This window comes from Nycticebus coucang, chromosome 22, assembly GCF_027406575.1.
Source record: "Nycticebus coucang isolate mNycCou1 chromosome 22, mNycCou1.pri, whole genome shotgun sequence".
In the NCBI taxonomy this organism is placed as follows: Eukaryota; Metazoa; Chordata; class Mammalia; order Primates; family Lorisidae; genus Nycticebus; species Nycticebus coucang.
Window position 1 is genome coordinate 19,485,364 of NC_069801.1, and position 15,667 is coordinate 19,501,030.

Sequence of the window (15,667 nt, forward strand, 5' to 3'; positions counted from 1 at the left end):
TCTTGGGCTTAAGTGATTCTCTTGCCTCAGCCTCCCAAGTAGTTGGAACTACGGGCACCTACCACAACGCCTGGCTATTTTTGTTGCAGTTGCCACTGCTGTTTCAGCTGGTCAGGGCCAGGTTCAAACCCATCACCCTCAGTATGTGCGGCTAGCGCCCTACCCACTGAGCCACAGGCGCTGCCCCTATTTGCATCTTATTTTGTTGCAAGTTGCTTTTCCTTTGAAAATTGTTTTTAATTACAAAAGGAATATGAGTTGATGGTTAAAAAAATTTTTTTAGAACAGTATTTAAATGTCAAAATCATTTCTTTGTACTACAACTTGTCCTTAAGAATTGTATTTTGTTTAAATATCATTCTATGACAGTACAGACCTTCCTCATTCTTTAGAAAAACTTCAACATATTAGACTTATCATAATTGAACAATTCCCTATTGATAGACATTTAAATTCATTCTAAATTTTTGCTATTCCAAATAATACTACAATGAATAAACATTTACCTCAGGGCTCTTTTGTATTTCTATAGGGTAAATTCCTATAGGTGGAATTTCTGGATCTAAAGGTACAAGTATTTTTAATTATCCTACCTAATTACCTCCTAAAAAAGTTGCCCCAATTTATATCATTGCCAACTGTGAGAATGAACCTTTCCTTATATACCCTCCCTACACTGTAATTTGTCTTTAAATTTTTTGCTTATCTAATAGTTTAAAACATGGAATCTGATTGTTTTAATTTGTGTTTCTCTAATCAGTAGTAAAGTTGAAGATATTTTCATGTGTTTTTTAGCCATCTGTAGTTCTTTTATGACTTGCAGATTTTTTTCTTCAGTTGCTTTTTCATTGATTTGTAGGAGTTTTTTGTTTATCAGGGCTATCAATCTTTTGTTTTACATGTGTTTTAAATATTTTCTGCTAGGATGTTTGTCTTTTATTTTTGTCAATGATCCTTTAGAAATTGTTTGTCAGGGCGGCGCCTGTGGCTCAAGGAGTAGGGCGCCGGTCCCATATGCCAGAGGTGGCAGGTTCAAACCTAGCCCTGGCCAAAATAAAAAAAAAAAAAAAGAAATTGTTTGTCATATAAAAGCTTTTAGTTCAGAACAATTTACTTTTTAATTTTGTTTAGTTGAAAATCTTTTTTTTTTTTCTTTTGTGAGATGGAATCTCATTCTTTGTCACCCTGGGTAGAGTGCAGTGGCGTCATAGCTCACAGCAACCTCAAACTTGGGCTTGAGCAATCCTTTTCCCCTAGCCTTGTGAGTAGCTGGATTACAGGCATGTGCCACTTTGCGTGGCTAGTTTGCCTGGGTTTTTGTGTTTTAGTAGAGATGAGGTCTCACTCTAGCTCAGGATGGTCTCAAATTCCTGAGCTAAAGCACTCCATCAGCCTTGGCCTCCCAGAGTGCTAGGATTACAAGCATGAGCCACTGTGTCAGGCTTAGTTGAAAGTCTTAATAAAAGTTACTATAGTTGAATCTGTGTTCCAAACCAACCCATCTGTTATATTAGTTAGCTAATGTATCATTGATGCTTGTCTCTCTGCTGTTTTCCCGCAGAAAGGGGAGTGTGTTTGCCTACAGTGTCCCTCTGGATACTCTTTGTTTATATTGAAGCAGCCATTAGATTTAAAGATCTCAAAAATTTTCATGTAGACCTTTGTCGTCCATTTGCTGCTCACTGGTAAGTATTATAATTATATATATTCTTTTATTTTTCTGTATTTTTATTTTATTTAAATAGATAAGGGGAGGTACAACCGGATTTTTGTTACATAGCTAAATTGCATAGTGGAAAACTTAGGCTTTCAATAGTATTCTACATATATTCTTAATCTATAGTTCATTTCAACCTAGAATGGTAAGTTCAACTGTAAATTTATTCTTAGAGATTTTACATGAACCTAGAAAGCAGTACAGCTGGAAGTAAAGAACATGAGCCCCCTTTTCAGACAGAAGAGTGACTCCCAGCTCTGTCGCCTAATCGCTGTATTGCCTGGGGAGTGTCACTGTCTTCTAGGCGTTGGTTTTCTTACCTGTCTCATGAGGTCCTTGGAAAGAGGAAGTGAGGTGATACGTGTGAAGTGTTTAACTTAATGCCAAGCACCTAGGTATTTGATGAATGTTAGCTGTTTTTATTATACTCAAATATTAATTCCAAAAGTCTTGGTGAAATGTATGTGTATTTCATAAAGCTTAAAAGAACTTAGAATTTCCTTAGCCTATTTATAAAAGTAAGAGAATGTTATTAATAATTTTAAAGGAATAAAGGAATATTATTTCTCCCTATGAAATATAAATTAAGATATTCATTTAACCTTAACCATGAAACATTGTTGAAAATGATTCTTATTTATATCTATTGTGGAACTTACTACCTAATTAGATTTCTCTTGAACACACCAATTTTTGCTAATATTTATGGCAAAAACTAAAACTGATTAGCTAAAAAAAAGTATTGTTTCCTGTATTTTAATCTTTTCACAAACAAGTAGATTAAATAAACTCGGTCAACAAAACTTGTCATTTTAAATTTGTATTAAGGCTACATCTAAAATAATTATAAATTGATATGTTTTAGTGTTAGCGAAACTTAATATGGGCTTAACAGTATATGCAGAAGCTGCAAAATGTTATTAGGCAAAATGATGAGTTGAATGAAAATCTCTTAACTTTCTATCTCAGAAATTAGAGTTCCAAGTACAGCTAGTTTAATTTGATGGTACAAACCAAATTTTGGTAGTATCAGATACTTATTTAAATGATTCTTGAATTTATCTATGACAGAGTGTTTACAGACTTGATTTTCCAGGAATAACTGGTGATAGTACTCCTCGGCAGCAAGAAAATTAACTTAAATTTGACTCTGCCTTCTAATAGTAAAAAACAAATGAAATCCTTTTGATTTTTAATGCATAAGGCACATAGATCAATGTTTCTTCAAAGGCATTAACCACTGTGTCTGACAGTCACTGTGGTGACTCCTTTAATTAGTTTGAAGCATGCCAAAATCTGATGGGAAGTGTCCTCTTAGGTTCTAGAGCAGCGGTTCTCAATCTGTGGGTTGCAACCCCTTTGGACTGTATTAAAGGTTCGTGGCATTAGGAAGGTTGAGAACCACTGTTCTAGAGGGTTGTTCCCTGTGGGTTTGTTCTATGCGCCAACTGCCTCTGATTTTCACAGCAACATTCCATTTATTTCTGTGTTTTCTGAATGCTGTTCTCAACTGCCACCATCAGCTAGAATTTATTTTTTAATTCTCTTTTATTTATTTATTTATTTATTTATTGTTAAATCATAGCTGTGTACATTAGTGCAATCAAGGGTATTTTTTAACTCTAAGTCATAAGTACCCTCATGTGCTTAATGCTTGTTTTAAATTTGCAATTACTGACTGGATTATCTTCTTTTTAGTATTGGATACCCTGTGGTAACTTTGGGCTTTGGCTTCAAAAGTTATGTAAGTTACAAAATGCGGTTAAGGAAACAAAAAGAAGTACAAAAAGAGAATGAATTTTACATGCAGCTTCTTCAACAAGCCCTCCCTCCAGAGCAACAGATGCTACAGAAGCAAGAAAAAGAGGCCGAGGAAGGTAGGTCTTTATCCTAAAGCTGTTAGCTCAATAGGTTAGTCATTGTTTTGTCTCTCAGTAGAATTTTTTTTTTTTTTTTTAATGGCTAGAATTTGGCTCGGAGCCTGTGCTCAGTGGTTAGGGCGCTGGCCACTTACACCAGAGCTGGTGGGCTCAGACCTGGCCTCAGCCTGCTAAACAACAATGACAACTAAAAAAAAAAACAGCCTGGCATTCTGGTGGGCACCTATATAGTCCCAGGTACTTGGGAGGCTGAGGCAAGAGAATCACTTGAGCCCAAGAGTTTGAGGTTGCTGTGAGCTGTGACGCCACAGAACTCTACTGAGCGTGACATAGTGGGACTCTGTCTCAAAAAAAAGAAAAATAGCTAGAATTTGACATTTTTCTGTTTTTCGGTGTTTCTCCTCGGGGCCATTGTTTTGCTAAGCCATGAAATACAGGATGAAATACAGAATGTGGATGAAGTTTTATACTTACTCTCTGAAGAATATGTGCTCTTAAATATGTTTAGTTTGTTTTATAAAAGTAAAAAATATTTTAAATATTTATTTTATTATTTTTTAAATGTTTCTATCTTATATTTTAATATTTTCATTGTTGTAAATATTCTCAGCAACAAAGTAGTATATAGCTATGTGAATTTGTAATTGAAGCAAGAACGAAGGTATAAGCAAGAAAGAGATGGGGAATGTAGAGTTGAGTTTTTAAGTTTAAAGTCTTCTGAATAGAGCAAAGATAGATATCATGATCTAAATGGTTCGTATAATGTAATGTGGATTTTAAATTCAACCATTTCTAGTAGGACCTCTCTCATGGGCATTTAACCAATAGAAAAAGATAAATTGACAGTAATACCAGTTTTCGTTGGTTTGAGAGTTGAAAATATGAAAATATCATGTTTTTAGTCAGTGTTTCTCAACCTTTTTTTTTTATCTCATGGCACACTTGAGCCTATAGTTAAACTTCTATGGCATGCTTAAATTATGTTAGTAAAAAAGGAGTAAAAAAATATACTTACTGTGCTTTGAACTTCCTTCAAAAATAATTAATGAGCTTTAAGACTTTTCATGGCACACCAGTTGAAAGATCACTGTTTTTAGTTAATGTGTGCCAAATACTTTTCTCTGATGCAGTTCTTGTAGAACTTTAATAAATTGGATGTGTAAACCTGATACAGAAAATTATGAGCAGTCTGGTAAATGAAACAGACTACCTTATTACATTAGAATCAAGAAAAAGGATATCCTAAAATCATTCCTTCTTTTCTTTCCTTTAACCTCTTTCTTTCTTTTTTTTTTTTTGTGGTTTTTGGCCGGGACTGGGTTTGAACCCTCCACTTCTGGCATATGGGACCGGCGCCCTACTCCTTGAGGCACAGGCGCCGCCCTAACCTCTTTCTTTTCAACAGGATTGGCAGTTTGCTTACTCCATCTTTTGGAATATGGCCTCAGAGAATCTGTCTGCCTATGTCCTCTCACCCAGTGATAGACAAGTTTTATTTGACTGATATATGAAGTATGACTTACTTAGAAAATCCTGATCTGGGCGATGCCTGTGGCTCAGCCGGTAGGGCGCTGGCCCCATATGCTGAGGGTGGCGGGTTCAAACCCAGCCCCGGCCAAACTGCAACAAAAAAATAGCCGAGCGTTGTGGCGGGCGCCTGTAGTCCCAGCTACTTGGGAGGCTGAGTCAAGAGAATTGCCTAAGACCAAGGATTTGGAGGTTGCTGTGAGCTGTATGACGCCACGGCACTCTACCGAGGGCGATAAGGTGAGACTCTGTCTCTCCAAAAAAAAAAGAAAATCCTGATCTATTTTTAAGGCCAAACCTTCAATGGCCTGATGTTCATAAATGGTGGTGATTTTCTAATATGCAGCTTCTCAAATGTATTTGGAATTTTTTCTTGAAGTTAGCCTAATGTGCTGTGGTTATTGCTTCTAAATGAGTTTGCAAATTACTAATGTAGTGAATTTCTAAGTGTAGATGGTAATTTGTTGAATTAATCTGTTCTGTTTTTTAAAAACTAAACATTTGGTGTGGTTTTTTTGTTTGTTGGTTTGGTTTTGATATTGTAGCAGCCAAAGGATTACCTGATATGGATTCTGCGATCCTTATACACCACAATGGAGGTATCCCAGCCAACAAAAAACTGTCCACAACTTTGCCAGAGATAGAATACCGAGAAAAAGGAAAAGAAAAGGACAAAGATGCCAAAAAACACAACCTTGGAATAAATAACAACAATATTCTACAACCTGTAGACTCTAAAATACAAGAAATTGAGTATATGGAAAACCATATCAATAGTAAAAGATTAAATAATGATCTTGTGGGAAGTACAGAAAATCTCTTGAAAGAGGACTCATGCACTGCTTCCTCAAAAAATTACAAAAATGCCAGTGGAGTTGTGAACTCCTCACCTCGAAGTCACAGCGCCACAAATGGGAGCATTCCTTCTTCATCTAGTAAAAACGAGAAGAAGCAGAAGTGCACTAGCAAGAGCCCAAGTGCACACAAGGACTTAATGGAGAACTGTATTCCTAATAACCAGCTAAGCAAACCAGATGCTCTGGTAAGGTAAGTAAGTATGCATGCTGTGCTCTTACCAACACTTTCCAATAAACTTGTCATGCTCTTGAAAAACGAACACCCCCATCTGGGCCTGTAAGAATTGTTTTGATGAGATACTGTGACCAGTGACATTTTGGTGCTTGTTTTATCTGGGTTTATTGGCCACCTGTGTTATTGTCTTAAAGCCTTGACATAAATTCTTTCCAATGTTCTGAATAAGGGGTGACGGTGATTACTTTCCACATGCGACAAATTTATGTGCAGATTGATTCTTCTAGTGGTATTGAGAGGCACTTCTTAGTCCTTGTTCTTTTGTTTATACATCCCAAATTCTTTTGGCATAAACACGAAAAGGAGACTTTGTGCCTGTTCATGCAAATCTCTTTATTTGTCAAACAGATACAGATTGGGGCGGGCTGTGGGAGGGAGGATGTTGAGAAAGTTGTACTTACTACCTTGTGCTTGTTTTGTTTTTTTGTTTGTTTTTCTATATTTAGAATATCAATTCCTTCTAGATCACTCTAGGAGAGTTAGGTTTGAAAAGTAATCTCTTCCTAAAAATTCCATAGATACATGCAGGGTGAGACATGGATTTTAATTAGAAATGTTCCATTTCTTACTTGTAATTAAAAAGAATAACATCGTTATATTAGATTGACTGGCTCAGCCTAAGTTTTGCTGACTTATGTTAGGCAAACACAAATATATTACTTTCACCTCAGAGCTTTAATTTCGAAGCTGAGATCTGAACTGGAGCTTTGATTTTTATGTGTAACTAATTTAAGAGGGCAGTTGAAAGTCACTTCCTCCAGTAAGTAATCTTATATTTCTTCTGGCTTTCTTAAAGGCGGATAGTTTATTCTAGGAGGGAGGATTTCTAGTATTATAAATTATATGAACTAGATTATTAATTTGTTTTAATTTTCTGATTGGTGGCTAGATTAAGGGAAATATATTTGGGTTCTACTGCTATAAGCTCTAGAGCAGTGGTTCTCAACTTTCCTAATGCCATGGCCCTTTAATACAGTTCCTGTGGGTCACGACCCACAGGTTGAGAACCGCTGCTCTAGAGGTTTCTTTCATAACCCCAAGGCTACTTTTGGAAGCATGCTGTTGCTGTTGCCTGGCTGGCATCCACATCTGTTTGTTACGACATTCTGCTCATCGTGCCCTGCGGAGCAAACACTCAGCAGAGAACCCTCCTCCAGATGCCCAGGGGAGAAAGACCAATGAGGTGACCTTCTATTTCTAAAGGAATATCTCACAAATTCACTAAATGCTATAAATAAACATCTGCCACAAGCTACTTAACATCCTTTTGCCTACATTTTTTTTTTTTTTTTTTGAGACAGGGACTCATTTTGTTTCCCAAGCTGGAGTGCAGTAGTGCAGTCATAGCTTACTGCAGCCTCAAAGTCCTAGACCCAAGCCATCTTCCTGCCTCAGTTTCTTGAGCAGCTAAGACTACAGGCATAAACCCCTGCACCCAGCTAATTTTTAAATTTTCTGTGGAAACAAAGTCTCACTATGTTGTTACCCTGGTCTTGAATTCCTGGCCTCAAGTAATCCTCCCACATTGGCCTCTCAAAGTGCTGAGATTGTAGGCTTGAGCCACTATGCTGGCCCTAAACTACTTTAAAAATAGCAGTCAAGCCATTTTCCTCTGTTGGTTGTTGCAGAGAAAGAAGTAAAAGCTCAGTCTTTGACATCATCCCAGTGGTGATGTTGATTAACTCTACTACCTGATCTACTTTTGAAGTTCAAGGCCCAGATGGCCCATTGTCCAGGAAATTGGGGCTGATGACGTGGGTCCAGTGTGCCTGTACCTGGGAGATATGCCCCTTTCTGGGATCACTAATGTGTACTCTGCCTTGACCTACAGAGCCCAGGTATTATTCTGTTTTGGAGAACTACTTGCTGTCAAATAAATAAATAGAAAATATTATACTTGCAGAACCACTTAAGGGATTATTTTTAACTTCTAATATACTATAAAAAAATAAGGGGATAACCTAAATATCCAACAATGGGAGAAATTTCGATAAATTATGGTTCATCCGGGCGGCACCTGTGGCTCAAGGAGTAGGGCGCTGGCCCCATGTACCAGAGGTGGTGGGTTCAAACCTGGGCCTGGCCAAAAACTGCAAAAGAAAAAAAATTATGGTTCATCCATTCCATGGACTTTTAACACAGACATTACAGAATCCTACTTTTGAGCCATATTAAAAGAATAAAGCAAAGTACTCATGTCATAATGTTTCATGGAGAAAGAAAGCAATTTAATTAAAAGCAATTTTTTATAATATACATAGAAAAGGGATTTGAAGGGAAAGGAGCTGAAATGTTAACAACAGTTATTACTCTTTATTAGTATTGGGCGTTCGTTTTTTCTTTCTACTTTTGTACATTTTCTCATTTTTCTGTGATGAACACTGAAAGGTTAGAAGGAAAGGTACCTACCTATCTGAACAAATTATCCAGCTTGGTTGTAAGATGCCTACGTCATTTCTTCTTGCTCTTGGCTTAAAGGTCCAAACACTATATATAATTTGGGCTTTGTAGGCCATACGGTCTCTGTGGCAGCTACTCCACTCTGCCACTGCAGCATGCAGGTAGCCATTGACATTATATAAATGAGTAAGAGTGGCTATGTTCCAATAAACTTGATTTTACAGAAACAGGCAGAAGGCCAGGTTTGGCCTGTGTGCTGTTGTTTGCTAACAACATACCCAAGAACATCCCTGAACTGGGAGAGCTTGAGAAAAGACCTGCCAGACTGCCTGCCCTTCCATGATGTAGGACCATCTCTTCTATTTCCTCTTGTTTGACTTCATATGTTTTGATGAATATTAATAAAACTGTGACTAATCTAAACTTGACAATGTTGGAGTTGTTAGCTAGAGAATGGGTTTGTTATCTTCAGACAGAGAAAGCTGGAGTCAGTGGTTTCTAAGGCTCCTTCTGATGCGGACCTACAAGACTGATAGTGTCCAAGCATCTTCATTTCTTCAGACACACTCAGAGCTGTGCATACTTCCTCAGAGATGCTTTAGTGTTACGATTGAGCCTACCCCCCACAGTTTCCCATCTCTCATCTACCCTTTTTTAAGTGTTTAAGAAAATATTGGAAAAACTGGTCCTATATTAATTAACCAGTAACTCTACTACAGTAGTAAATGACAGTGATTGCAATACATGGTAGTGTGGTCTGTTTCAACACTGTGGTTGAGAACTGCTAGTTTTGAGGAACCAATCAGTGACTTCTGGGGGGAAAATTCATTACTGCTACGTTCCTTTCAAGGAGATTTTTTTTTTTTTTTTTGTAGAGACAGAGTTTCACTTTATTGCCTTCGGTAGAGTGCCATGGCATCACACAGCCACAGCAACTGGGCTTACTCGATTCTCTTGCCTCAGCCTCCCAAGTAGCTGGGACTACAGGTGCCCACCACAATGCCCAGCTATTTTGTTGTTGTTGCAGTTTGGCCGGGGCCAGGTTTGAACCCGCCACCCTCGGTATATGGGGCTGACGCTCTACTCACTGAGCCACAGGTGCTGCCCGTCAAGGAGAATTCTTACAGATCAGTGTAGCTATACAGATATGGTTTAATGGCCCTTCTCTGTGGAGGGGCAGGCAGTCTAGCAGGTCTTTGCTCAAGCTTACCCAGCTCAGGGATGCTCTTGGGTATGCTGTATACCACGGCTTAGGAAACAACAGCATACCCGCCAAACCTGACCTTCTACTTGTTTTGTAAAATAAATATTATTGGAACACAGCCACTCTCCTCATTTATATAATGTAATAGGCTACTTCTGTGCTATAGTGGCACAGTGGAGTAGCTCCAGAGAGACCATATGGCCTGCAAAGCCGAAATATATAGTGTCTAGCCCTTTATGGACAAAGTATACTGACACCCATGGGATAGCAATTTTTTGTTTGTTTGTTTGTTTGTTTGTTCTCTGAGGATCTTTTGCCCTCACTACATTGAGTTCCAGAGGTCAGAAGCAAGGTCTCTTTGTTTTTATATCTTTATATAAAAATAAAGTGCTTAGTGAATGTTTGTTGAATCAATGAATGACATGAAGGCCAGAACTGAGTGAATGGAGAAGGCTCTGGTCTATAAGGAAACACAGGAGAATACGGAGCAGAAGGTGCTGGATGGATTGCTAATGGTAAAGGAATATGGGGGAAGGCCAGGAACTTAGAAATAAGTGTTACCTGTAGGGTCTTTCCTGGAAGAGTTTGGGAACTTGTTGAAGTCAGTCCAGAGTCCTCTTGATTTTAGAAATACCTGTCTTACACAATGACCCTGTTTCTACCAGTTTGATTTCTGAATTCTTTACCCAAGATATTTAAAAACAGACTTATTATATTGATAGCCAAAAATGTTTTTATATATAATTTGCTTGTCTGTTAAAACATTTTTTAAATGCGTTTAACTCTGATATGGGAAAAATTCTGATGAAAACCAGAAAAAACAATGAAGAAAATCAGTTGTTTTAACTAAGTGCTAGGTTAGAAAAGAATAACGTAAATTAGAATAAGATTTGTTTAAAGTTTTTTTTTTTTTTTTGAGACAGAGTCTCAAGCTGTTGCCCTGGGTAGAGTGTCGTGGTATCACAGCTCACAGCAACTTCAAACTCTTGGGCTTAAGTGATTCTCTTGTCTTGGCCTCCCAAGTAGCTGGGATTACAGGCGCCCACCACAACACCCAGCTGTTTTTTGTTGCGGTTGTCATTGTTGTTTTAGGTGGCCTGGGCAAGCTCGCTATATATGGCCGGCACCCTACCCACTGAGCTATGGGTGCTGCCAATTTAAAAATATTTTGAGTGTGAAAAACTTACTAAAAATTTAGTCAAAGAAAAGGGGAAAGTAGTCCTACCATTGTGACACAAATCATGTTAAAATTTTGTTGTATTTTCTCATCAGCTAATTTTATATAGCTATTGCCATAAGGTTTACGTAGTGTTTTATAAATATATTTTATTTTTAGAACAGTTATATGTTTACAGAAAAATTGTGTGGAAGGTACAGAGATATCCCATATACCTCCCGTTTCCACACACACACAGCCACCCATCCCCCCTTATCAACATTCCCCAGGAGAGTGGTACATTTATTACACTGATGAACCTACGTTAACACATTATTGTCACCCAAAGGTCATAGTTTACATTAGGATTCACTCTTGGTGTTACACAGACCCTGTAGATTCATAATGACATGTATCCATCATTACAACATCAAATAGAGTAGTTCCATTGCCCTAAAAGTCCTCTGTCCTCTGTCTGTTCATCCCTCCTGACCTCTGGCAAGCGCTGAGCCTTTTTCTTTCTTTTTTTTATGAGGTTGGTCTCACTCTTGCTCAGGCTGGTCTGGAACTCCTGAGCCCAAGCAATCCGCTCCCCACCGCACCCCCTGGCCTCCCAGAGTGCTAAGGTTACAGGTGCGAGCCACTGCCCCCACTGAGTTTTTTACTGTTTCTATAGTTTGTCTTTTCTAGAATCACATATAGTTGGAATCATATAGTATGTAGCCTTTTCAGGCTGGCTTTATATAGTAATATGCATTTAAGATTCCTCCATGTCCTTTTATGGCTTAGTTGTTCTTTTCTTTTAGTGCTAAAAAGTATTCCACTGTCTGGATGCACCATAGTTTATCCATTCACCTACTAAAGGACATCTTAGTGACTTCCAAGTTTTGGCAATTATGAAAAAAGCTATAAACATCCACCTGCAGGCTTTGTGTGGACATAAGTTTTCAGCTCCTTTGGATAAATTCCAGGGAGCACAATTGCTGGATCATATGCTAATAGTGTGTTTAGTTTTATAAGAAACTACTGAATTAGAGCAAGAGCGATACCCCATGTCTACTAAAAATAGAAAAACTGGCCAGGCATTGTGGCAGGTATTCTATTCTAACTGAATAGAATAGAATAGTAGCTATAGTCATAGCTGAGGCAGGAGGATGGCTTAAGACCAAGAGTTTGAGGTTGCTGTGAGCTATGATGCCATGACACTCTACTGAGGGTGACAAAGTGAGACTCTGTCTCAATATATAGGTAGATAGAAAGAAGCTGCCAAACTGTCTTCCAAAGTGGCTATACCCATTTTAAACGTTCCCACCAGCAATTAATGAGAGTTCTGTTGCTGATCCTGGCCAGCACTTAGTATCATCGGTGGTATTGATTTTGGCTACTCTGATAGGTGTATAGTGGTGTCTTACTGTTTTAATTTGCATTTCCATGATGGCATGGGTGGTACATCTTTTGGTATGCTTATTTGTCATGTTAAAAGGTTGACATGTTGATGACCTGATGACTTGTTAAAAGTCTTTGGTCCCGTTTGTTAATTGAAGTGTTTGTTTTCTTATTGTTGAGTTTTAATAGATCTTCATATATTTTGGGTAATAGTCCTTTATCAGATGTCTTCTGCAAATACTTTCTTCCAGTCTGAGGCTTGTCTTTTTATCTTTTGACAGTGCATTTTGCAGAGCAGAAATTTTTAATTCTAATGAAGTCCATGGGCAGTGCCTGTGGCTCAGAGGAGTAGGGCACTGGCCCCATATCCCGGAGGTGGTGGGTTCAAACCCAACCCCAGCAAAAAAAAAAAAAAAAGTCTCTCTAATGAAGTCCAGCTGATCAGTTCTTTCTTTCATAGATTGTGTCTTTAGAGTTGTATATGTAGTTTTTGTGCCCTGCTTTTTTCACCTAAATTATGTCAAGATCATTTTTTCAACTTAGCTTAACCCTCATTTTCATGTAGTGTGGAATATTCCGTGGTAGATCTGGGTGACCATTGCGCATTTACTCTCTAAGATTGGGCTGTGACACCTGAGCCCGTGTCCTGATGAATTTCAAGGCCTGCAAGCAGACCTATCATCAACAGTTTTATTTGCATTTGGCACAGAGCTCCCTCTCAAAACCGACCAAGACTATGGTCTCTTGTTGGGGATTGTTACTTCTTTCAGTTTCTTGATTAAGAGAGAGAATTTAAAACCTTGAGTTAAACAAATACAAAGTGATCCATAATCTATAGAAATATTGAAGCAGAAGGCTCTTCTCTGTTTATTTCCATTCCACTGTCTTTTGTATCCAAGACACAAGATTCATCATTTTTATTTTAGTGTTTATTTTTAATATAATATCCACTCTTTAAAGTAGTTGAATTATGTCTGGTGTGAAGAGTCATAAAGGAAAAATATTCACAGTTTGCCTAGTAGAGTAGCATTTAATAAAACTGAATAGAATTTAGAATGATAATTGTTTTTTGCAACTAGAAGAGATCTAAGACATATCTAGACTGGCCTCTCCCAACCCAATTTTTTTATCAGTGAAATAGTAAATAAGCCCTAGAGGATTAAGTGACTAGTCCAGGCGACCCAGCTCGGGTGGCAGTGCCAGGATCAGAACTGAAGTTTTTTTGAGTTCTAAAACCCTTTCTTAAATCATGCTATTTTAAAAAAGTTTATCAACCTTCTTCTTTTTTTTTTTTCTGCTTTGTAGTTTTGGGTTGTTTTTTCTTTTTGTTTTATTTTATTTATTTATTTATTTATTTTTACTATTTTTTTTGAGATAAAGTCTCAAGCTGTTGCCCTGGGTAGAGTGCTGTGGCATCGCAGCTCGTAGCAACCTCCAACTCCTGGGCTTAAGTGATTCTCTTGCCTCAGCCTCCCAAGTAGCTAGGACTATAGGCGCCCACCACAATGCGTGGCTATTTTTTGGTTGTAATTGTCAATTTTTGTTTGGCAGGCCTGGGCTGGGTTTGAACCCACCACCCTAGGTGTATGTGGCTGGTGCCCTTGCCGACTGAGCCTCAGGCACTGCCTTTCTTTTTGTTTTAAATGCAAACACAACTAATGTTGGTTCAGGAATGCCACTAGATCTAGATTTTATGATCTCAAGCCTCAGTCTACAGAGGAAGTACTTTATTTTCCTTTCTACTAGAGAGATGCTGTTGTATTTACATAATGGTATACTTATCTCTGAACAGAAGGGGGCCAGCTGCTCATACTCTTAAAAGCTTACAGGATCTGTGAGAATTCAACTCCGGTTAGGGCTAGCTTGGGTATTAGTCTGGTCCAGATAGCCTCGAGCCCCCCAGTATGGGATTTGCCCTTTATTACTGGAGTGAGCTCAGCTTGGCAGCAGCAGACCTAGAAGCCCTAAACTGGAAGACTTAAGACTACAGGTTTAACCATTAACTTACCCTACAGAGAGGCCACCATTGACTATGTTCTTCTTTCTGTTTGGAAGGCCTGGAGTCCTGGGATGTGGGCATTACCATGATGGTAAGTTCCTGGAAATTTTGAAGCCACAGAATGAGGAAGAATCTTTTAAGGGGAAAATGGAAATATAGATAAAGTCGTAGTGTATTAACTACTCTTTTATTCCTTTCAAAACTTATTTGAATATTTTAAGCACACCAAAAATCTTATTACTAACTTCATTTACTCCTACAATTAGTTCTGTTTATTCGGAAATTTGAGAGCCTGGGAGGAAATGGAGAAAACATTTCTCAAGATTTTTCCAAGACTCTTTAAGCACCTGGTGGCCTTGGCTCAGAGGCAATAGAGGAGTAGAGGAACACTTTTCAGAAATTTTAACTTGGTTATTTGCACTGAGAAGTGTGTAACTTATATTCAGGAACTAACTTGTATGACCAGATCTGGGTCTTGGAGAAATATTTTTAGAGCATATAGGTTGATTGATTGTTGCAGTCCGTGGGTGAGTATGTTGATTAGTATTGTGTTTCCATCATCTGTGAGTGTTTGCGATTCATCCCTTTCTAGTTTAAGGCTAGTGAGTGAACAAAATGTCATTACCCTTCACTGTACTCTCTAGCCCATGTAAACCTTGTATTTATGTTTTATGATTTTAGTTTTCTCTTAAAGGGAGGGGATGAAGATTGTGAAAGCTAAAAAACAGTTACCTTTCCCCTTTGACTATACTTTGCTGGACAAATTCATTAAATGTGGTTTAAGTAGCAGTTCATAGACTTTGATACTTCTGAATTAAATTTTGCTTTCCAGATACCAGCATTAAAGATTGTTGTGTAACCTCTGACTTTTGTAAGCCTCCTTAGTGTGTGTGGTCTTGCTGTTTGGGAAAAACAAAAAGAGATATTTTATAGTACTCCCCACTTTGTTTCCCCACGTTCGTAAGATACCTACAACCAATTTAAAATTATATATTCATTGAAAAGAAGGGCCATATTTTTAGATACTGATTTTTAATTAGTGGATTTGGTATGATTTGGTGTAAATAACTGTGAAACAGAACAAAATAAAGACAGAATTCAAGAATCCCCTATTTTGTGACCTTGGAGAAGTATTTCAAAGCAACAAGGGAAACAAAGTAGGGGCTAATGCTATTTATTGGAAGAACAAAAACATATTCTTCTTACTACTGTCCATGTTTTCCTTTTTCTTTGTCCCATTTAGGGATCTGGCCTGGGTTAGGGTTAGGATGGGTGAGGCTGGTTCCCAGCTCCAGGGACAAGGAAG

The 15,667-nt window shown here is 38.0% G+C and overlaps 1 protein-coding gene across 1 annotated transcript in view; it reads left to right on the top strand.

Annotated features, from left to right (window-relative positions):
- The window catches only part of MACO1 (macoilin 1), a 65,842-nt gene that overhangs the window by 21,305 nt on the left and 28,870 nt on the right, over positions 1-15,667 (top strand). Inside the window, exons 4-6 of the mRNA XM_053576581.1 lie at positions 1,562-1,685; positions 3,416-3,594; positions 5,670-6,171. Coding sequence (XP_053432556.1) covers positions 1,562-1,685; positions 3,416-3,594; positions 5,670-6,171 — 805 coding nt within the window. The remainder of the gene's footprint in view (positions 1-1,561; positions 1,686-3,415; positions 3,595-5,669; positions 6,172-15,667) is intronic.